This window comes from Salmo salar, chromosome 05 (assembly GCF_965601325.2).
Source record: "Salmo salar chromosome 05, fSalSal1, whole genome shotgun sequence".
In the NCBI taxonomy this organism is placed as follows: Eukaryota; Metazoa; Chordata; class Actinopteri; order Salmoniformes; family Salmonidae; genus Salmo; species Salmo salar.
This window is the reverse complement of record NC_138295.1, coordinates 24,139,687-24,164,905: the sequence shown is the minus strand read 5'-3', so window position 1 is coordinate 24,164,905 and position 25,219 is coordinate 24,139,687. Positions and strand designations below refer to the sequence as shown.

The 25,219-nt window shown below is 41.2% G+C and overlaps 1 protein-coding gene across 5 annotated transcripts in view; it reads right to left on the bottom strand.

Moving 5' to 3' along the window:
- The window catches only part of diaph2 (diaphanous-related formin 2), a 754,395-nt gene that overhangs the window by 65,798 nt on the left and 663,378 nt on the right, over window positions 1–25,219 (bottom strand). For 4 of the 5 annotated variants that reach the window (XM_082975098.1, XM_082975097.1, XM_082975102.1 and 1 more), the window contains 2 exons: window positions 20,576–20,674; window positions 19,148–19,198 (listed from right to left, as the gene is read on the bottom strand). In XM_082975098.1, the coding sequence (XP_082831224.1) occupies window positions 19,148–19,198; window positions 20,576–20,674 (150 nt within the window). The remainder of the gene's footprint in view (window positions 1–19,147; window positions 19,199–20,575; window positions 20,675–25,219) is intronic. The other variant, XM_082975100.1, reaches the window with a different exon arrangement.

Below are 25,219 nucleotides of genomic sequence, written 5' to 3'. Positions count from 1 at the left end.
AATTGGGCAACTCAACCAGCATTATCTATGAAAGTTTTAGTCATGCAAACAAAATTTCATTTTATGGCCTACACTGAGGCTAAATACACATATTTAGCAGAAAAAAACTTTGCCAGATTATTTTTTTTTGGGGGGGGGGGGGGGGGGTTAATGGGTTAATGGACTTAAGATGATCTCTCTCCGGTCAATGTCAAAGAGGCCCTTATGAGGCTATTTGAAAAACACACACATATACTGCATGTTCACGCATACACTTTTAATGGACGAGTCACACACGCACACACACTCATACATGCGCACACACGCAAAACACAAGCACGCATGGACACACACACACTGAAGGAAGATCGTAATGACTTTGAAAACGGGCAGTAAATAATACTGATTGGCTCCCATCCTTTGAAATTTGATTGATATGCCTCTTGGGAGATGCAGACCGAAAATCGATGGTGTGAGGATGTAGGAGCCGGCTCCATGCCTCTTGCTTACCCACCAATCTCTTGGGTTATACCCCAGGTATCACCACACCGGAGCGGGGGGAAAAAGGGGGCTTTCATGGGAAAACTCCCCATGCTGTTATTTTCCCATGTTGGTGTGAACCTCAGTGCTGAACATCGATGTGTTGTTGTATGCAACAAAAGGTTTTGGGTCAATTCCATTTTAATTCGGTCCATTTAGGAAGTTGCTAAGCCTATCAACAGTGCCTTCAGAAAGTATTCATACGCCTTGACTCATTCCACATTTTGTTGTGTTACAGCCTGAATTCAAAATGGATTAAATTTGATTTTTTTTCTCACACATCTACACATAATACCTCATAATAACAAAGAGAAAACACGTTTTAGACATTTTTGCACATTTATTGAACATTAAATACAGAAATATCTCCCTTACATAAGCATTCCCACCCCTGAGTCAATACTTTGTAGAAGCACCTTTGGCAGTGATTACAGCTGTGAGTCTTTCTGGGTAAGTCTGTAAGAACTTTTCACATCTGGATTGTGCAACATTTGCCTATTATTCTTTTAAAAATTCTTCAAACTCTGTCAAATTGGTTGTTGATCATTGCTAGACAACCCTTTTCAGGTCTTTCCATACTTTTTCAAGTACAGTAGATGTAAGTCAAAACTGTAACTCAGCCACTCAGGAACATTCCCTGTCTTCTTTGGAAGCAACTCCAGCGTATATTTGGCCTTGTGTTTTAGGTTATTGTCTTGCTGAAAGGGGAATTCATCTCTGTCTAGTGGAAAGCAGACTGAACCAGGTTTTGCTCTAGGATATTGCCTGTGCTTAGCCCCATTCAATTTATTTTTTTTTATGCTGAAAAACTCCCCATTCCTTAATGATTACAAGCATACCCATAACATGATGCAGCCACCACTATGCTTAAAAATATGGAGAGTGGTACTCAGCAATGTGTTTTACAGAATTCTCCCCAAAAATAACACTTTTTATTCAGGACAAAAAATTAATTGCTTTGGCATTTTTTTTTTTTTTTCTTCAGAATTACTTTAGTGCCTTGATGCAAACAGGATTAACATTTTTATTCTGTACAGGCGTCCTTCTTTTCACTCTGTCAATTAGGTTAGTACTGTGAAGTAACTACAATGTTGTTGATCCATCCTCAGTTTTCTCCAATATCGTGGAAAATTGAAAGATTATGTTATAATGCTTGTATTGTATTATAATGGTTGTAATATTCGACAGAATATAGTATTCTGTTAACTATTGTGTGTGTGTCTTACTGAGGATGGGCCTCTATGAGATAGCACTGACAGAGGAGATTTACGATGTCTTTGGGTAATAAAGCCTAAAAGAGCATTCCAGAGAACATGAGCTAATGGTTCTGTTCTATACCATACCGTAGAGATGGTTCCAGTTTGGAGTAGGAGGACCAGACACTGGTCTATACAGTGAAACTTGTTGACACAGCAGTTGCTGTCTGCTATGTTCTATAGATATCTTTCATACAAAACTTAACCTTGTGACCCATTCTATGTATCTGTGGTTCGTCATGTACGTTGAGAGGGGTGTATCTTCGCTATAAAAGATCTTTGTACTTTTGTGTAGTCACTTTTCAATGGTTCATTAGAGATAGAGCATCATTGAAAGTCAAGGGCTTTTGCAAAGCTCTTATTATTAAAGATGTAGTTTAAGTAATACTCTGACTGGTGTGTGAAGTTTGTAACTCTCCTCATTTGGTAATGGAGAAATTAGCCACCACACCTATCACAGCCATTAAACTCTGTAACTGTTTTAAAGTCACCATTGACCTCATGGGGAAATCCCTGAGCGATTTCCTTCCTCTCTGAGTTAGGAAGGACGGATGTATCTTTGTTGTGACTGGGTGTATTGATACACCATCCAAAGTGTAATTAATAACTTCACCATGCTCAAAGGTATACTCATTGTCTGCTTTTTTTTTACCCATCTACCAAATGGTGCCTTTCTTTGCGAGGCATTGGAAAACATCCCTGGTCTTTGTGGTTGAATCTGTGTTTGAAATTCACTGCTCGACTGAGTGACCTTACAGATAATTCTATATATGGAGTACAGAGATGAGGTAGTGGTAAACACTAATATTGCACACAGAATAAGTCCAAGCAACTTATTATGTGACTTGTTAAAACATGTTGGGGCTAGGGGGCAGTATTTTCACGGTCGGATGAAAAAACGTACCCAATTTGAAAAGGTTACTACTCTGGCCCAGAAACGAGAATATGCATAGTATTAGTCGATATGGATAGAAAACACTCTGAAGTTTCTAAAACTGTTTGAATGGTGTCTGTAAGTATAACAGAACTCATACGGCAGGCAGAAATCTGAGAAAAATACAAGCAGGAAATGAAAATCTTGTGGCTGTACTATTTTCAAGTCATTGCCAATGGAACACACAGTGACAAAGGATTCATTTTGCACTTCCTAAGGCTTCCACTAGATGTCAACAGTCTTTAGAAAGTTGTTTGAAGCGTCTATGATGAACAGAGTCCGAATGAGAAGGAAGGGAAGTTGATGTCCCTGGGATGACATCACTTCATTGTCGCGCGTTCATGTGAGATGAGACCTTGTGTTCCAAAACGTTTTTCAAGAAACAGGAAAGGTCCGGTTGAAATATTACTGACGTTTCACGTTAAAATGGCCCTAAAGATTGATGCTATACAACGTTTGACATGTTTGAACGAACGTAAATATATATATTTTTTTGGCTTTTCGTCGTGACATTTCCCTACATTTTGAGTAGCCTACTGACCGCGCTAACAACATGGAACAACATGGAGTTATTTGGACATAAATTATGAACTTTATCGAACAAAACAACATTTGTTGTGGACCTGGGATTCCTGGAAGTGCCTGCTGATGAAGATTATTAAAGGTAAGTGAATATTTCTAATGTTATTTATGATTTTAGATGACTTCAAAATGGCGGCTATCTGTATTGCGTAGAGTATTTTTCTGAGCACAGTACTCAGATTATTGCAACGTGTGCTTTCCCAGTAAAGTTATTTTGAAATCTGTCAATGCGGTTGCATTCAGGAGATGTTAATCTATAATTCTTTGAATAACAGTTTAATATTTTATCCACATTTTATAATGAGTATTTTTGTAAATTCACCGGCAGTTTTGGGGGAGATACATTTTCTGAACGTCACGCGCCGATGTAAAATGCTGTTTTTGGATATAAATATGAACTTGATTGAACAAAAAATGCATGTATTGTCTAACATAATGTCCTAGGAGTGTCATCTGATGAAGATTGTCAAAGGTTAGTGCATAATTTTAGCTGGTTTTCTGCTTTTGGTGACGCCTGTCCTTGAATTGAAAATGGCTGTGTGTACTTTTTTGGCTATGTACTCTCCTAACATAATCTAACTTTATGCTTTCGCCGTAAAGCCTCTTTGAAATCGGACAATGTGGTTCGATTAAGGAGATGTTTATCTTTCAAATGGTGTAAAATAGTTGATTGTTTGAGAAATTGAAATTATTAGATTTTTGCTGTTTTGAATTTCGTGCCATGCTAGCAATCCCGTCAGTGGGATTCTATCCCCAAGAGGTTTTAAGCAAGAATGTCATAAGAAAGGGGTTGAATACTTATTGATTCAAGACATTTCCGATTTTCATTTTTGATTCTTTGTAAACATTTCAATTTAAAAAAATCTCAATTTAATCAATTTTAAATTCAGGCTGTAACAACAAAATGTGGAAAAGGTCAAGGTGTGTGAATACTTTCTGAAGGCAGTGTTATGTAGCCTATCTATATACCGTTGATTGTTGTTGGTTACGTAGCCTATCTATATACCGTTGATTGATGTTGGTTATGTAGCCTATCTATACTACCGTTCAAAAGTTTGGGGTCACTTCGAAATGTCCTTGTTTTTGAAAGAAAAGCACATTTTTTGTCCATTAAAGTAACATCAAATTGATCAGAAATACAGTGTAGACATTGTTCATGTTGTAAATGACTATTGTAGTCATAGTTTTGTTTTGGCCTGCACTACCACTTTAACACTAGTGACGTTAAGCCCCTTGAGAATAAATAATGTTTTCTGAATTGAATTGAGACTTTCTAATTAAACAACCCATCTATCTACCTACCTCATCCCCATACTGTATTTATTTATTTATCTTGCTCCTTTGCACCCCAGTATCTCTACTTGCACATTCATCTTCTGCACATCTACCATTCCAGTGTTTAAATGCTATATTGTAATTACTTCGCCACCATGACCTATTTATTGCCTTAACTTACCTAATTTTCACTCTGTATATAGACGTTTTGTTTTCTTTTGTTCTACTGTATTATTGACTGTATGTTTTGTTTATTCCATGTGTAACTCTGTGTTGTTGTATGTGTCGAATTGCTATGCTTTATCTTGGCCAGGTCGCAGTTGCAAATGAGAACTTGTTCTCAACTAGCCTACCTGGTTAAATAAAGGTGAAATAAACATTTTAAAAAATTGAAAAGAAGGAAAAAAGACTATTTGCTGGAAATCATGTAGCCTGAATTGACCCACACATCATACCTACTGTATAGCATGTCTGGTTGAGAAGAATGAACACACGTGCACCCACACACCAGAATATCTGGTTCTAAACTCTGTCAATCCAATCACTGTCTCTGTCAATTAGGACTGGCTTCTGTAATTGCATCAAGTAGGTTATGATGACCTCACAAGGGCTTGTTACCTTCCACACAATTGGAGAAGCAGAGATGTTGGAAATGTTATGGAAATTGTCTTTAATTGGGATTGGTGCCTCCTCGTTATGCACCAGCCTCTTCGTAATGTTCATATAGACTCTTAAGGAAGTGTGAGGGAGTACAGTTCCATCTGAACAATGGTGAAGAAAGACAAACTGCTTTCGAACGGACTCCTCCAATGTAAACCAAGAAGCTTCTCAGATACTGAGTGAAACTCTTGTATGTGACGCTCATTCTTGGGATGATAATCACACTTTGAAACTGTGAGATTACAGCATACATGACTAAGCAGGAGGCGTAGATTCTGTGGACATCATGAAATGAACTCAAGTGCTGTTGTCTCAGAGGGAGGGATTTCTGTGCTGAGTTCTTGTCAGTTCTGAGTTAGTTGTACGTTGGAATGTGATGAAAATGAAAATAAAACGAGGAAGGGAGAAGCACAGAGAAACCGCCATTGTCCTGACCTAGAAATAACACCATCACTCTCCAAAAGCTGACACTCAAATATTGGCAATTTTCCCCCTCCGTTCTAGCCAAAATAGCAACAGCCTCCTCCAAAAGACAGCTTATCAGTGATTCGGAAGAAGGCACCTTTAATCGTAAAATCACCCATTGGTGGTGGGAGAGCTTGATTCTTTATTTTCCCAGCCGGTGAAGTTCTGATTGCATCCCAAAGGGCACCCTATTCACATGTAGTGCACTCCTTTTGATTATGGCCTGTAGGGCTCTGGTCAAAAGTAGTGCACTATATAGGGAATAGGGTGCCATTTTGGACTCCTCCAAGTGCGCCTAAAGATCAGCGCTCTAACCGCTCGCAATATGATAGAAATGTAATTCAATTTTCCTTTACAGAATGGTGCGTTCATTCCAGAACCCATTTCCCACACAATCCTTGGGAGCCTTCATATGTCAAAATGATTCTCTGACCCACCATACCTGTCGTAACCTAATGGGGTTAGACCTAGTGCTGTTATGGTGACCGTATTACCGCCACACCTGCGGTCACGAGTCATGACGGCAGTCAAATTCTACGTGACTGTTTAGTCACGGTAATTAGGCTTCTCCAAGCTCTGATGCTGCTGATGGTCATTAGTAGCCTACCAAACTTGCTAACTGCCTGGTACTAAGCACTCTATTGTCCATGCAAATGTAATTGAAAATCAAATCAAACACTTCATGGGAGCCCATGAGCTCATGCTGCTCAACATTTCTATACAATTGCATGAAAAAACAATGATGGCCTCTATTAAAAAGAGGAGGATCCCATCAGATTTCTATAGGCTAGGCCTACTATATTTATTTCTCAACTTGCCTAATATTACGCACATTGCTTTATTTTTCATCAGGATTAAATAGCCTACCTGTCTGACATGAAAATGAACCACAGGAAAAGCATCCTCCATTCGCTATTTAAGTGCATAAATGATATGCCCTTTTTCCTGCTACCTCTGTTTCGAGACAGGTGCAGGATAATGGTCTATTCTAAATCAAAACTAATTTCACACATATATTATTTAGTATATGTAAAGACAAGATTAAATCAAGAATAGTCTGATTGGAGCCTCACGAGTGCTGCAGTAGTCTAAGGCACTGCATCGCAGTGCTAGCTGTGCCACTAGAGATTCTGGGTTCGAGTCCAGGCTCTGTCGCAGTCGGCCACGACCGGGAGACACATGGGGCAGCGCACAATTGGCCCAGCGTCGTCCGGGTTAGGGGAGGGATGTCCTTGTCCCAATGCGCACTAGCGACTCCTGTGGTGGGCCGGGCGCAGTGCATGCTAACACGGCCACCAGGTGTACGGTGCTTCCTTCCTCCGACACATTGGTGAGGCTGGCTTCCGGGTTAAGTAGGCATTGTGTCAAAAAGCAGTGTGGCCTGGTTGGGTCGTGTTTTGGAGGAAGCACGGCTCTCGACCTTCACCTCTCGAGTCCGTACGAGAGTTGCAGCGATGAGACAAGACTCTAACTACCAATTGGATACCACGAAATTGGGGAGAAAAAGGGGCAAAAATAAAGAAGAAAACAAATAAATAAATAATAGCCTGATAGGTGACAATATTAGCGATATATTATCACTTGTGAATATTGCCCAGCTTGTGTGCAGTAAGGCAAGAAACGGCGCATGACGTTTCTTTGCGACTTCTTCAAATCATAGTCGCACACCTCATGCAGCCTAGCCCATAGCCCAATATGGTTTGTATCACAACTAAAATGGCTAAATAACTTCTTAAAACGAAGCACATTAATCCACTTTACAACGACTGTAGAGCCTAACTGGCATACATACGCAGCGCGTGAGTTTCACATTTGGGGAAGTTAATTTTCACCATAAAAATGCACCTTTATAATAAAAGCATTACATGCATAATCGCATTTGCAGTCATTTTTGAGAAAGGTGTTTTCCCGCTAAATGATTGAATTTTGGTACATTCGCTCTTAAAGCCTTCTACCATCTGCACATTGCTGTGCTTATAATGTGAAGAAATAGCCTAATAGTTTATCAACATTTTAAGCTAAATGTTCTGATCTGTTGCGTCAGGCTCATTGCTTAAAAAAATATTTTTTGATGCTAGTGGTTGTATTAATTTGGGATCTATCATATCCCACAACTGTCCCAGATTATGTTTGGAATATAAATTTCTCGCACAGAAAATAATTGGTCAACTTTTGAACTATGGTGGATAGTATATTGTCAAAAGTTGATAGGCTAGTGCTTTGCTGTTCGTCAGGACTACTCATCTTGTTAGCTGATGAAAAGTAAATGTGGACAGTTCTTCCAATATCTTCAATGTGTGCCTCGGAATTGGATAAGGACACGTGCAGTTGCGTTCCCGATTTGTTTCTTCACTTGTATCCTGTGAGAAAGACCCGATTACATAACAGGCTATTAAGAAATGAGCCATGTGAGTCAGAGGTGCTTCGGAGCACGCAGCCGGGAGAAGGGAATTATAATTATTATATTCAGCCCAAGGGCACAATGGCCACTTGCCGCAAAAGGCATGGATTGTTTTAGTGGGCATTACGGCCACACAAAGGGGATGTCGCCGGGAAATTCGAGGCATAATTAACGGCTTGTCAAATTGTGAATGAGAGACTGATGAAGTGTGTACAGCCTGCGCAAATAATAAAGCAGAGCTCATGCCTTTCATGTGACTTTTTCAAATCATCATAATAGTCGCATCATGCAGCCTTAGAATGTATTAATAATACAAACGTTGGGCTATATGTTTTGATCACAACTAAAGTTGCATAAATAACTCTAAATTAAAGAATTTAGGAAGATCTGTTTCTTTGTAAACCGACAACACAGAATAGCCACATGTGCGCACTCCCTCAGAAATCGTTTGGAGATTTTTTATTAAACTATGTTCAATTGTATTCTTCATACTTTAAAATGATTTAAAATAATGCCATGGAATTCTAAGCAAATCTTGTCTGCTAAATGAACTAGTGTAGCCCACAGCCATATGGCATAGCAAGATCAGGGCCTGACATAAGGACAAGGAGTATGCTATTCTGTTTTTCTGAAATAGACTACATTTTTTTCATATCATGTTTCTTTAGACCTGTCTAAAATACATAATGGAGTTGTTGTGATGGTTTAGGCTACGGATTTTTTTACTTTTTAAAATGTAGATATTCCAAAGGTTTGCATCAGTGGCTTGTAGGTTATGTGTGGAAGCCAGGAGATGCTAAATGTGTTTATGTTAATTAAAGGTCAATTACCGTAAGATCGGCAGTTATTTGCTTGACAATCACCTGCGGACAAAATTTCATGACTGCCACAGCCCTAGTTACACCATACCTGTCGTAACCTAATGGGGTTAAGCCACACAGCTGTTTATTACACCACCTATTCAGGCCTCTATCTCGACAATATAAAGACATGCACACAGATACATACTTAGCAGAATACAATAACACATTGCGAATGCGGGGTGCAGCAGATTGTATGTATCTAATGTGGTTTGTCAGGACAGGAGTGTGAGGAGCAGTGCCATGCAGGGAGAAGTGAAGAAGCTACATACAGAGAAACTAACAACTGGGTTGTGAATGTCTTATCAGAACTCTATAGGATAGAAGGCCATACATACAGTATATACTATATATCAGTGGATGCTGGCGGGAGGAGCTCTATACAGTGGGAATAAAGAGTATGTGAACCCTTTAGAATTACCTGGATTTCTGCATAAATTGGTCATAAAATTTAATCTGATCTTCATCTAAGTCACAACAATAGACACACACAAACAATTATAATTTGTCATGTTTTTATTGAACACACCGTGTAAACATTCACAGTGCAGGTTGGAAAAAGTATGTGAACCCTTGTATTTAATAAGAGGTTGACCCTCCTATAGCAGCAATAACCTCAACCAAATGTTTTCTGTAGTTGCGGATCAGTCCTGCACAACGGCCAGGAGGAATTTTGGACCCTTCCTCTTTACAAAACTGTTTCAGTTCCACAATATTCTTGGGATGTCTGGTGTGAACCGCTCTCTTGAGGTCATGCCACAGCATCTCAATTGGGTTGAGGTCAGGACTGACTGGGCCACTCCAGAAGGCACATTTTCTTCTGTTCAAACCAGTAGCGCTGCAGAATATCCAGGTGCTCTTTTGCAAACTTCAGACGTGCAGCAATGTTTTTTTTGGACAGCAGTGGCTTCTTCCATTGTGTCCTCCCATGAACACCATTCTTGTTTAGTGTTTTACGTATTGTAGACTTGTCAACAGAGATGTTAGCATGTTCCAGAGATTTCTGTAAGTCTTTAGCTGACACTCTAGAATTCTTCTTAACATCACTGAGCATTCTGCGCTGTGCTCTTGTAGTCCTCTTTGCAGGACGGCCACTCCTAAGGAGAGTAGCAACAGTGCTGAAATTTCTCCATTTATAGACAATTTGTAATACCGTGGACTGACTTATAAAGATACTTTTGTAACCCTTTCCATCTTTATGCAAGGCAACAATACTTAATCTTAGGTCTTCTGAGATCTCTTTTGTTCGAGGCATGGTTCACATCAGGCAATGCTTCTTGTGAATAGCAAACTCACATTTTGTGAGTGTGTTTTATGGGTTCTAACCCATAAAAGCTCTAACCAAAATCTCTAATCTCATTTTATTGATTTAACACCAGGTTAGTTGACTCCTGAATCCAATTAGCTTTTGGAGAAGTCATTAGCCTAGGGGTTCACATACTTTTTCCAACCTACACTGTCAATGTTTAAATGATGTATTCAATATAGACAAGAACAATACAATAATTTGTGTGTTATTAGTTTAAGCACACTGAGTTTGTCTATTGTTGTGACTTAGATGAAGACCAGATCAAATGTTATGTCAAATTTATTCAGAAATCCAGGTAATTCCAAAGGGTTCACATACTTTTTCTTGCCACTGCAAGATGTTAATGTAATATTTTGGTTGTGTTGTTCTCACTGCTTTATTAAGCTATTCTTAATCCACTAGTGTAAGTGATCTATAATACATGAACGGTACAGTTGAAGTCGGAAGTTTACATACAATTAGGTTGGACTCATTAAAACTCATTTTTCAACCACTCCACAAATTTCTTGTTAACTTTTTAGTGACAGGGGGCAGTATTCGGAAATTCGGATGAATGACGTGCCCAAAGTAAACTGCCTGTTACTCAGGCCCAGAAGCTAGGATATGCATATAATTGGTGGATTTGGATAGAAAACACTCTAACGTTTCCAAAACTGTTCAAATAATGTCTGTAACTATAAGAGAACTGATATGGCAAGCGAAAACCTGAGAAAAATCCATCCAGGAAGTGTGATTTTTTTTATGTGGGTGGTTTTCAATTGAATGCCTATTGAGTATCTAATGGGTTAGGACCCAGATTGCAGTTCCTATGGCTTCCACTAGATGTCAACAGTCTCTAGACATTGTTTCAGGCTTGTTTTCTGAAAAATGAAGAAGAATGACACCTTTCTGTCAGGGGACTAAGGAAGCATGCAGTGCTGGTTTTGTGCGCGTGACTGTGTGCGCGCCCTTCGTTCTTTTTCTTTTCTATTCAATACGCTATTGTCCAGTTGAAATATTATCAATTAATTAGACAATTGACATTTTACATTTACATTTTAGTCATTTAGCAGACGCTCTTATCCAGAGCGACTGACAGTAGTGAATGCATACATTTCATACATTTTTTCCCGTATTGGTCCCCCGTGGGAATCGAACACACAACCCTGGTGTTGCAAACACCATGCTCTACCAACTGAGCCACACGGGACCATTGACAACCATTGACAACCTGAAGATGAATTATAAACATCGTTTGACATGTTTCAACGAACTTTACCGGTACTATTAGGATGTATTCGTCTGCATGTTTTGACCGCCTTTGAGCCAGTGGATTACTGAACAAAACGCGCCAACAAAACAGAGTTTTTGGGATATAAAGAGGGACTTTATCGAACAAAACAAACATTTATTGTGTAGCTGGGACTCTTGTGACTGCAACCAGATTAAGATCTTCAAAGGGTAAGTGATTCATTTTATTGCTATTTCTGACTTTCGTGACTCCTATACTTGGTTGGAAAATGTATGTATGCTTTTGTAAGCGAGGTGCTGTCCTCAGATAATCGCATGGTATGCTTTTGCCGTAAAGCCTTTTTGAAATCTGACAAAGCGGCTGGATTAACAAGAAGTTAATCTTTAAGCCGATGTATAACACTTGTATTTTTATGAATGTTTATTATGTCTATTTCTGTATTTTGAATTTCGCGCTCTGCAATTTCACCGGATGTTGTCGAGGTGGGTCGCTAGCGGCACGCCTGCGCCAGAGAGGTTAATTAACTATAGTTTTGGCAAGTCGGGTAGGACATCTACTTTGTGCATGACACAATCATTTTTCCAACAATTGTTTACAGACAGATTAATTCACAGCATCACAATTCCAGTGGGTCAGAAGTTTACATACATTAAGTTGACTGTGCCTCTAAACAGCTTGGAAAATTCCAGAAAAGGATGTCATGGCTTTAGAAGCTTCTGACAGGCTAATTGACATCATTTGAGTCAATTGGAGGTGTACCTGTGGATGTATTTCAAGGCCTACCTTCAAACTCAGTGCTTCTTTGCTTGACATCATGGGAAAATCAAAAGAAATCAGCAAAGATCCCAGAAAAAAAATTGTAGACCTCCACAAGTCTGGTTCATCCTTGGGAGCAATTTCCAAATGCCTGAAGGTACCACGTTCATGTGTACAAACAATAGTACGCAAGTATAAACACCATGGGACCACGCAGCCATCATACCACTCAGGAAGGAGACGCGTTCTGTCTCCTAGAGATGAACGTACTTTGGTGTGAAAAGTGCAAATCAATCCCAGAACAACAGCAAAGGACCTTGTGACGATTCTGGAGGAAACAGGGACAAAAGTATCTATATCCACAGTAAAATGAGTCCTATATCGACATAACCTGAAAGGCCGCTCAGCAAGGAAGAAGCCACTGATCCAAAACCACCATAAAAAAGCCAGACTACGGTTTGCAACTGCACATGGGGACAAAGATCATACTTTTTGGAGAAAAGTCTTCTGGTCTGATGAAACAAAAATAGAACTGTTTGGCCATAATGAGGAAAAAGGGGGAGGCTTGCAAGCCGAAGAACACCATCCAAACCGTGAAGCACGTGGCTGGCAGCATTATGTTGTTGCAGGAGGGACTGGTGCACTTCAAAAAATAGATGGCATCATGAGGCAGGAAAATTAGGTGGATATATTGAAGCAACATCTCAAGACATCAGTCAGGAAGTTAAAGCTTGGACGCAAATGGGTCTTCCAAATGGACAATGACCCCAAGCATACTTCCAAAGTTGTGGCAAAATGGCTTAAGGACAACAAAGTCAAGGTATTGGAGTGACCATCACAAAGCCCTGACCTCAATCCTATAGAAATTTGTGGGCAGAACTGAAAAAGCGTGTGCGAGCAAGGAGGCCTACAAACCTGACTCAGTTACACCAGCTCTGTCAATGGGCCAATAGCTAGTCTAGCTTGCAGACGAAAAAGGCAGTTTAATTGAAAACTAGCAGTATTCCAATCTTCTCTATTTTGCAGCTTGGATAATGGAATAATTGCATGTACAGCGACCCCTTCCAACCCTGGATTGAGGTACGTTTTCATGGTACATTTTCACAACAATCGTCACTGATTGAGAAATTCAAAGGGCAATTATCGTTAATTAACATAGTAGATGGAAATCATTTAATATTTAAATTCATGCACTTTGAAATGAATTTTGCAACTCTGTCCCAGAACCACATAACTACAGGGCTCTCCCACATCATATGAAGGAATGTGCCTACCTGATTTAGCGGACTCAGTGAACAGTTGGGAATTGTGGCCAATTGAATTGTCAAATGTTTCCTTGGTGTTAAATACAGTCTGTGAACAAACTTAAAATGTATCAATTGGTTGTTCGGATTACAGGATGCCAATTTTTCCATATTCTGGTCCAGTTAAAGTGTGGTTCAGATTCAATTAGATGTGTGGACCATACTTTTTTAATGGCTAGCACAGAATATGAGCTTTCCAAAAGTTGTTTATATATATATGGAGATCAGTCTGTTCGGGAGCCCAGATCATACATTTTTAAATCCCATCATTGGATGTTTCGGTAGCTGGGTTTCCCAAGGGACTCCAAAGGCCAGCATAGCTGACCTAAATTATATAGAAAAAAGGAGTAGCCTGGTAACGTGTATATATCTTTCCAATCTTGGAATTTTCACAAACCATTACTGTCCATGATATCGGTGAGAGTATGCATTGAACTACAGAAATTCAGCCGTGCCAATATATTCATTTTGACAATAGATATTCTGCCGGTTAAAGTAACTGGGATATTATTCCATCGACAGAGGTCGGATTGAATTGATTTGAGCGTTACTTTAAAGTTTCTGCCAATGGTTTACCTAAAGGAGGAAACATATCTACTCCCAAATATTTCAAATGGGAAACAATTTGGATTCCATAAGTAGAGATGGGGCGGCAGGTAGCGCTTGCTTGGGAGCGATTGAGATACAGTGGCTTGCAAATGTATTCACCCCCTTAGCATTTTTCCTATTTTGTTGCCTTAGAACCTGGAACTAAAATGTATTTTTATTTAGATTTCATGTAATGGACATAAACAAGTGAAATGAAAAAATAAAAATGGAAAAGTGGTGCATGCATATGTATTCACCACCATTTTTGATGGCCAAAAATGTAACTTTCTGGCCATCAAGGAAAACCCTATGTCTGGCGCAGAAAAAATACATTGTTTAAGAAAAAAATAAGCAAACACGTTTGATATTCGCCAAAAGGCATGTGGGACACTCCCCAAACATATGGAAGGTACTCTGGTTAGATGAGACAAAAATTCAGCTTTTTGTCCATCAAGGAAAACGCTATGTCTTGGCGCAAACCCAACACCTCTCAACACACTATCCCCACAGTGAAGCATTGTGGTGGCAGCGTCATGCTGTCAGGATGTTTTTCATCGGCAAGGACTGGGAAACTGGTCAGAATTGAAGGAATGATGGATGGCGCTAAATACAGGGAAATTCTTGAGGGAAACCTGTTTCAGTCTTCAAGAGATTTGAGACTGGGATGGAGGTTCACCTTCCAGCAGGACAATGACCCTAAGCATACTGCTAAAGCAACACTCGAGTGGTTATAGAGGAAACATTTAAATGTCTTGGAATGGCCTAGTCAAAGCCCAGACCTCAATCTAATTGAGAATCTGTGGTATGCCTTAAAGATTTCTGTACACCAGCAGAACCCATCCAAATTAAAGGAGCTGGAGCAGTTTTGCCTTGAAGAATGGGCAGAAATCCCAGTGGCTAGATGTGCCAAGCTTATAGAGACATACCCCAAGAGACTTGCAGCTGTAACCGCTCTTGCTGCTGGTGATTCTCTGATCCACCTCTACGCAGATGACACCATTCTGTATACATATGGCCCTTCTTTGGACACTGTGTTAACAAACCACCAAACAAGCTTCAATGCCATACAACACTTGTTCCATGGCCTCAAACTCTTAAGTGCTAGTAAAACTAAATGCATGCTCTTCAACCGATCGCTGACTGCACCCGCCCGCCCGACTAGCATCACTACTCTGGACGGTTCTGACTTAGAATATGTAGACAACGACAAACACCTAGGTGTCTGGTTAGACTGTAAACTCTCCTTCCAGACTCACATTAAGCATCTCCAATCCAAAACCAAATCTAGAATCGGCTTCCTATTTCACAACAAAGCCTCCTTCACTCATGCTGCCAAACATACCCTCGTAAAACTGACTATCCTACCGATCCTTGACTTATGCGATGTCATTTACAAAATAGCCTCCAACACTCTACTCAGCAAATTGGATGTAGTCTATCACAGTGCCATACGTTTTGTCACTAAAGCCCCATATACTACCCACCACTGTGACCTGTATGCTCTCGCTGGCTGGCCCTCGCTTCATATTCGTCGCCAAACCCACTGGCTCCAGGTCATCTAAGTCTTTGTGCCTTATCTCAGCTCACTGGTCACCATAGCAACACCCAACCGTAGCACATGCTCCAGCAGGTATATTTCACTGGTCATCCCCAAAGCCAACAACTCTTTGGCCGCCTTTCCTTCCAGTTCTCTGCTGCCAATGGCTGGAACGAATTGCAAAAGTCACTGAAGCTGGAGACTTATTTCTCCCTCACTAACTATAAGCATCAGCTGTCAGAGCAGCTTACCGATCACTGCACCTGTACACAGCTCATCTGTAAATAGCCCACTCAACTACCTCATAATAGCCCACCCTACCTCCCATATTGTCATTTTTTTGTTGTTGCTCTTTTGCACCCCAGTATCTCTACTTGCACATCATCATCTGCACATCTATCACTCCAGTGTTAATGCTAAATTGTAATTATTTTGCCACTATGGCCTATTTATTGCCTACCTCCCTAATCTTACTAAATTTGCACACTGTATATAGATTTGTATATTGTGTTATTGACTGTACATTTATTTATCCCATGTGTAACTCGGTGTTGTTGTTTTTGTCGCACTGCTTTGCTTTATCTTGGCCAGGTCGCAGTTGTAAATGAGAACTGGCCTACCTGGTTAAATAAAAGTGAAATAAATAAATAAACTGCTGCAAAAGGTGGCTCTACAAAGTATTGACTATTGAATAGTTATGCATGCTCAAGTTCAGTTTTTCTGTCTAATTTCTTGTTTGTTTCACAATAAAAATATATGTTGCATCTTCAAAGTGGTAGGCATGTTGTGTAAATAAAATGATACAAACCCCCCCAAAAATCTAGTTCAATTCCAGGTTGTAAGGCAACAAAATAGGAAAAATAGCAAGGGGGTGAATACTTTATAGATACGGCCAAATATTGCCTGCGTATAATGAGATGAAGAGGCACCGGAACCTGTTCACCCAGCGTCAGTATGGGAGCCCATCGAACCCGCTGAGGCATGGGAGGCACGAGGCCTCCCAGGTAGCTCCGGCTCCAACACCCGGACCCGACATCCCCCCCAACACAAAAACAAAACAAAAAAACACTCCCTAATGCTTCCCTTTGACGAGTCGTTATTCTGTAACGATGTACGCCGAAAGTCGGGAAGCAAGTTCAGGGAGTGAATGCATTTAATTAATAAAAGAACAAAACAAGAAACACGAAGAGCGCACCGACATAGAACAGGAACAATGACGACTGGGGAAGAAACCAAAGGGAGTGACATATCTATATAGGGCAGGTAATCAAGGAGGTGATGGAGTCCAGGTGAGTGTCATTATGCACCTAACGCTTGTGATAGGTATGCGCCCTAACGAGCAGCCTGGTGACCTATAGGCCGGAGAGGGAGCACTCGTGACATAAACGTTCTGATCTGTTGCATCAGCCTTATTGCTTTTAAAAGTTTTTTTTATTATACAGTGATTGTATTCATTTGGGATCTATCGCGTCCCACAAGTGTCCCAGAGAATGTTTAGAATATTTCATTGAGATACCTGAGGGAGCCATGTGAGTGAGAGGCGCTTCGGAGCACGGCGATTGGCGGCCGGGAAATTGGAGGTCTGAATCTCTCCCAAATAAACCTGTGTGAACTGCTGTATTAATAATTTCAGAAAAAAATACTAGTACGTTTTTCTAATATCAATGTTTTTTAAGACCTGCCTAAAGAAAAAAATGGATTTATTTGTGATGGTGTATAATAAATGGATTTATGTGAACGTTAAAATGTAGACACCCCATTGTGGGTTATTTGGATTTATCGGGGCCTGTTAAACGGCCATAGCACTACACATATGGTCCTATATAGCTCAGTTGGTAGAGAATGGTGCTTTAGGTTATTTTTAGCCATTGGTGATGCATCAGGTACTGTCTAACGTAGCCAGATTTGGGGGAGTAAAAAAGCAATTTATAAACGTTTATAAAGTATATATAGTGCACACTTTAAATTAGGGGCTGCAAAGTAGTTGATTAATAATTTGTAAATGGTTTATAAGGATCTACATTAATGATCAGCTGAGGTATTAGTAAGTGCTTTTACTCACATTTAAAAACTCAAACAATTAATACATAAACCATTAATGACATATATAAATAGATTCATAAATTAGTATATAAATGGTGAGTCAAACCATTAATCAACCATTAACAAATGCCTTATAAATAATCTGATGAGTTAACAATTACTCCTTTATAGCTGATTTCTAAGTACATTAGTATTACATTATTAATAATTTACAAATTGTGAACATACTATAATCAAACACCTTATTCATTATTTTATAAATAATTAATAAATCATTTCAAATAGTGTTTATAAATGCATAAATTACTATTTAGAGATTGCTTATTGACATTTACAAATGAAGGAATAATGATGAATAAATGGGGATTAAACTCTTTACAACCTGTTTATAAATGGTTTATTAAGGGACCGTAAAATAAAGTGTTACAAAGATCCCTTTATCCCAAGTCCTAAATATCCTAATCCTTCCCGTAATACAACTGGTACCTATTTTTTTATTGCATTTGACTGAGTGTATTAGATATCCTAAAAACTAAACGAACTTGTGATAGTTCCACATTTCATTGTCACTCCATTCACACACATCCTTAAACACGCACATACAAGACCGAGACGAAAAGCAAAGACAGACAGTCAACAGTGAAAAATGCACTCCACATTAGATTAGAGTGGTGGTTGGAGAAAAATAAAATCAAACCATTGCGCCACAGACAGTTGTTTCAAAGTAGGCCAGGGGAGTAGTTTTGGGGTGTTTGCGCTTTGTGCAACGGTTGACATTTCCCAGAATGCCCTAGCTGGAAAAGGAAGAGTGAGGGAAGGAACACAACAAACAAATCCGTGCGTGGCGACACATGACGAAAAGCAATTATAGCCCTCGTGTTGGTGACAAAGCCTTTCCTATAAAGTGCCATGAGACAGGATGTGATGTCATGCTCTATCAGCATAGGCCTACAGGAATGGGGAACAAGCTCTACAATACAAGAGCTGGTGTACTACTCAGAATCCAGACTGAGATTTGAGTCACTGAGTTATTAAAGCAGGAGGGAAGCTTAAGAGTACTACTCTCAAGTCTGAGGTGCGACCAAAATTCAACCCCATTCCCTATATAGTGCACTACTTTGGCCAGATCCCTATATTCATTCCTGTTTTTGAGATAAACAATCTGTCTGCAACCTAATCTAATAAATCTGTGACCACATCAAGTAATTTTTTCCCAACTTTGAGTTGCTATCACCACTGGTTGAAACAAGATAACACTACGTAACCCTCAGTGTAGGAGTCTGTCAGAGAATACACCAGCTCTGGTTCAGTTGGTGGGGGAAGATGCCAGATGAGAATTACACAGCCAGGAGTGGAGGCGGTGCTGTACAGTGCAGTACAGGGGCAGGGAAAGGGTTAAACTACGGACACAGCTTTGGTTGGGTTACCATGGTTAGCACCCGGCCACCGAGAGACAGGACTGCATGGACTTTGATCACCTGCAACATGACCAAGTAAACAGAAGAAAAAGAAAGGGAGGAGAAAGAGAGGGGGAAGAGAAAAAGAGAACGATGTCAGACATGAGTCTTTTCAGGAGTTTGGCACCAATTATCCACTCTGAAAAGTCTGGTTGTTGGCACAACACCTCAGCACACACTCACACTGTACAAACATGCTCACTCACACAGAGAGAGAAGGCACTTGAGAAGGAAAATACATTGTGTTGGTTTGTCAGTCTTGATGGACCATGTTAGAGTAGAAGAGATATTGTAGACAGAGGGAAGATGAAACATAACTGTGTGTGTGTGTGTGTGTGTGTGTGTGTGTGTGTGTGTGTGTGTGTGTGTGTGTGTGTGTGTGTGTGTGTGTGTGTGTGTGTGTGTGTGTGTGTGTGTGTGTGCGTGTGTGTACGTGTGCGTGTGTGTGCATGTGCGTGTGTGTGTGTGCATGTATGTTCTCCTCTACATGGCTAGCTGTCTGCCAGTGAGTGCAGACCAAGCTAGGAGAACGATTCAGGAGTGTGTGTTGTGAGTTGTGACACCCTGTTTCATTAACCAGGTCTTATTGGACAAACCTTGACATGGACCCTGGTAGGGAGACGTGATTGGCCAAGATAAGAGGGAGGAGAGACAATGTGGGAAATTAACAGGTCTGGCAACATATCTCTGACATTTGACATAGTGACAGTTAATTTAGGACGATTCGTTCTGCCATGGTGTGCATATGCTGGTATGTTTGTCGTAGAGGTTGTTGATAAGGGAAGAAGAAGCTGTTGCCGGACAGGGTCTAAACCTCTGTGTATACTCACTCCATCTGATCATACTAAACTATGCTAACCCTCATGAGGCCCAATGAGCAGATTAGCATCAGGAATATCACAGTAGTCGTCCACCTCAGAGAGAGCAGCACCTGTGGGTCCTCTATACAGACAGGGCTCTGTCTCTCCACCTGCATATCAATGTAACCTCTACCAGGTGGCACCTTACCATCCCCCTGGGCACAGGCCATTCATCATGGCAGGATGGAATATGTTAACATTAGGATTATGCTAAATCCCCTCCACCGCTGGAGCCTGTAGCCCATAGACCCCGCTCACATCCCATTTCTATTGTAATCAGAGCCTTATGAATGACAATGTGACAATGAATGTGTAATGAAGTGCACCGGGGATAGTACAAGTGTGTGTGCAGTGTGTGTGTGTGTGTGTAGTGTGTGTAGTGACACACACACACATACAGAAGAACATGAGCGTACACACACAGACGTGTACGCCCTCGACATATCACGGACTTGGTCCGGCAACACTCCTTTCATATTAAGAACTATGGTTGAGACTAAGGGAGGTGGTTACTTCAACAGAGGCGTGGGGACCTTACCGTTGCGCGGGGTTCGTTTTCGGCGATCGCGGAAGGCTGCTCCGGACTGCAGGGCTTCCATTAGGCTGTCCATCACACCTGTTTCATTCTCTCCTCCCTCTGTAGGACAGGACAGACAGAGAATATGGTTAGAGGATAAGCACACTCACTGAAAAAAATACACACACAAGCACATACATACAGTACCAGTCAAAAGATTGGACACAACCACTCATTTAAGGGTTTTTATTTATTTTTACTATTTTCTACATTGTGGAATAATAGTGAAGACATTCAAACTATGAAATAACACATATGGAATCATGTAGTAACTAAAAAAGGGTTAAACAAATCTAAATATATTTTATATTTGAGATTCTTAAAAGTAGCAAAGATGACAGCTTTGCACACTCTTGGCATTTTCGCAACCAGCTTCATGAGGTTGTCACCTGGAATGCATTTCAATTAACAGGTGTGCCTTGTTAAAAGTTAATTTTTGTAATTTCTTTCCTTCTTAATAATGCATTTGAGCCAATCAGTTCTGTTGTGACAAGGTAGGGGTAGTATACAGATGATAGCCCTATATGGTAAAAGACCAAGTCAATATTATGGCAAGTACAGCTCAAATAAGCAAAACGAAAAGACAGTCCATCATTACTTTAAGACATGAAGGTCAGTCAATGCGGACAATTTCAAGAACTTTGAAAGTTTCTTCAAGTGCAGTCGCAAAAACCATCAAGCGCAAAGATGAAACTGTCTCTCATGAGGAATGCAACAGGAAAGGAAGACACAGAGTTACCGCAGCTGCAGAGGATAAGTTCATTAGAGTTAATTGCACCTCAGATTGCAGCCCAAATAAATGCTTCACAGAGTTCAAGTAACAGACACATCTCAACATTAACTGTTTAGAGGAGACTGTGTGGATCAGGCCTTTATGGTCGAATTGCTGCAAAGAAACCTCTATTAAAGGACACCAATAAGAAGAAGAGACTTGATTGGGGAAGGAAACACAAGCAATGGACATTAGACTGGTGGAAATCTGTCCTTTGGTCTGTTGAGTCCAAATCTGACATTTTTGGTTCCAACTGCCGTGTCTTTGTGAGACACAGAGTAGGTGAATGGATGATTTCCGCATGTGTGGTTCCCACCGTGAAGCATGGAGGAGGTGTGATGGTGCTTTGCTGGTGACACTGTCTGTGATTTATTTAGAATTCAAGGCACGCTTAACCAGCATGACTACCACAGCAATCTGCAGCGACCATCCCATCTAGTTTCCGCTAAGTGGTGATATCATTTGTTTTTCAACAGGACAATGACCCAAAACACCTCCAGGCTGTGTAAGTGCTATTTGACCAAGATGGAGTGCTGCATCAGATGTCCTGACCTCCACAATCACCCGACCTCAATCCAATTGAGATGGTTTGGGATGACTTGGACCACAGAGTGAAGGAAAAGCAGCCAACAAGTGGTCAGCATATGTGGGAAATCCTTCAAGACTGTCGGAAAAGCATTCGAGGTGAAGCTGGTTCAGAGAATGACAAGCTGTCATCAAGGCAAAGGGTGGCTACTTTGAAGAATCTAAAATATATAACATGATTTGATTTGTTCAACACTTTTCAGGTTCCTACATGATTCTATATGTGTTATTTTATAGTTAAGGTCTTCACTATTATTCTACAATGTAGAACATAGTACAAATAAAGAAAAACCCTTGAATGAGTAGGTGTGTCCAAACTTTTGACTGGTTACTGTATATAAACTCAGCAAAAAAAGAAACGTCCTCTCACTGTCAACTGCGTTTATCTTCAGAAAACTTAATATGTGTAAATATTTGTATGAACATAAGATTCAACAACTGAGACATAAACTGAACAAGTTCCACAGACGTGTGACTAACAGAAATGGAATAATGTGTCCCTGAACAAAGGGGGGGGGGGGGGGGCAAAATCAAAAGTAACAGTCATTATCTGGTGTGGCCACCAGCTGCATTAAGTACTGCAGTGCATCTCCTCCTCATGGACTGCACCAGATTTGGCAGTTGTTTCTGTGACATGTTACCCCACTCTTCCACCAAGGCCCCTGCATGTTCGCGGACATTTCTGGGGGGATGGCCCTAGCCCTCACCCTCCGATCCAACAGGTCCCAGACGTGCTCAATGGGATTGAGATCCGGGCTCTTCGCTGGCCATGGCAGAACACTGACATTCCTGTCTTGCAGGAAATCACGCACAGAATGAGCAGTATGGCTGGTGGCATACCACGAGGGAGGAGGATGTCTTCCCTGTAACGCACAGCGTTGAGATTGCCTGCAATGACAACAAGCTCAGTCCGATGATGCTGTGACACACCGCCCCAGACCATGAAGGACCCTCCACATCCAAATTGATCCCGTTCCAGAGTACAGGCCTCAGTGTAAAGCTCATTCCCTCGACGATAAACCCGAATCTGACTATCACCCCTGGTGAGACAAAATCGCGACTCGTCAGTGAAGAGCACTTTTTGCCAGTCCTGTCTAGTTCAGCGACGGTGGCTTTGTGCCCATCAGCCTATTGCGGACAGTCTGAGCACTGATGGAGGGATTGTGCGTTCCTGGTGTAACTCGGGCATTTGTTGTTGCCATCCTGTACCTGCCCCGCAGGCGTGATGTTCGGATGTACCAATCCTGTGCAGGTGTTGTTACACGAGGTCTGCCAGTGCAAGGACAATCAGCTGTCCGTCCTGTCTCCCTGTAGCGCTGTCTTAGGCGTCTCAGAGTATGGATATTGCAATTTATTGCCCTGGCCACATCTGCAGTCCTCATGCCTCCTTAAGCATTTAAGGCACGTTCACGCAGATGAGCAGGGACCCTGGGCATCTTTCTTTTGGTGTTTTTCAGAGTCAGTAGAAAGGCCTCTTTAGTGTCCTAAGTTTTCATAACTGTGACCTTAATTGCCTACCGTCTAAGCTGTTAGTGTCTTAACGACCGTTCCACAGGTGCATGTTCATTAATTGTTTATGGTTCATTGAACAAGCATGGGAAACAGTTATTTGGATTTTTACAAATTATCTTTGAAAGACAGGGTCCTGAAAAAGGGATGTTTCTCTTTTTGCTGAGTTTATATACACATACATACAGTGCATTTGTAAAGTATTCAGACCCCTTGACTTTTTCCACATTTTGTTACGTTACAGCCTTTTTCCCTCATCAATCTACACACAATACCCCAAAATGATTTTATGGTTCAAAAAAATTATATTTGGTTGTTCGTTTACATGGTGTGACAGATGATACTTTGGTCTATCAAACTGTGTTAATATTAAGACAAATATTTATGGAAAAAAAGTTGAGAATGTCCCGTCTTGTGTCCCGACTCCATGAGATCTAAAACAGCAAAAATGTATTTCAGCCTCATAGCAAAATGTGTAAAATAGTATGAGATTAGCTATAATACTGCACATTTTTCTGATAAAGTGAGTGTGTGTTTGCGTGTATGTACTTGTATGTTTGTATGGATGCGTTCACGTGCGCTTACACGCTTGCATATGTTGTAGAAATAATTCAATGTCAGAGGCCCAGGGCAGTCAAATGTCTCGGAGGGAGTTTTAGGACCCTGCGCCTCGACCCGCTCCACTAGTCCTCTCAACAGCCCCAGAGACACCAGAGCTATACACACAGGCCCACTTCATTGTCTGCTACCCTCTCCTCAATCCTCCCCTCTTCCTTCCCCTATGGTGACACTTAACTTGTGTGTCTCCTCCCCCTTCATCTTCTCCCAGGGCTAGAGGACAATAAGTCACACATGTAAGTACTCATGCAAGCACACACACACACACACACACACACACACACACACACACACACACACACACACACACACACACACACACACACACACACACACACACACAGGTACCTTGATGGGGAGAGGGACGCAAATTATGATGTGTGAAGTTAACAAATCCGGCAGAGAGCCAGGGCCCTTGTTATCCCCCTAATTAAAACATGTAATAGTGCACCCTAGTAAATACATTACAGAGACAGAGGGAGGGAGGTAGCGAGGACAGGTACACTAGCTCTCAATGGGAGGTAGGGAGGACAGGTACGCTAGCTCTCAATGGGAGGTTGGGAGGACAGGTACACTAGCTCTCAATGGGAGATAGGGAGGACAGGTACACTAGCTCTCAATGGGAGGTAGAGAGGACAGGTACGCTAGCTCTCAATGGGAGGTAGGGAGGACAGGTACGCTAGCTCTCAATAGGAGGTAGAGAGGACTGGTACGCTAGCTCTCAATGGGAGGTTGGGAGGACAGGTACGCTAGCTCTCAATGGGAGGTAGAGAGGACAGGTACGCTAGCTCTCAATGGGAGGTAGGGAGGACAGGTACGCTAGCTCTCAATGGGAGATAGGGAGGACAGGTACGCTAGCTCTCAATGGGAGGTAGGGAGGACAGGTACGCTAGCTCTCAATGGGAGGTAGGGAGGACAGGTATGCTAGCTCTCAATGGGAGGTAGGGAAGACAGGTACATGTAGTGCCATGTCAGCTGCCTCATGTTTTTAAGAAGGTGCCCATAGTGTGGAGTGTAAAAGCCCAGCCATGTTCCACTCTTCCCATTCCTTGATAAGATCATTAGAGGACCCCAGGGCTGTCTCCTGAGGTGCATGACAAGGTGTTACATTGCTGGAGAGA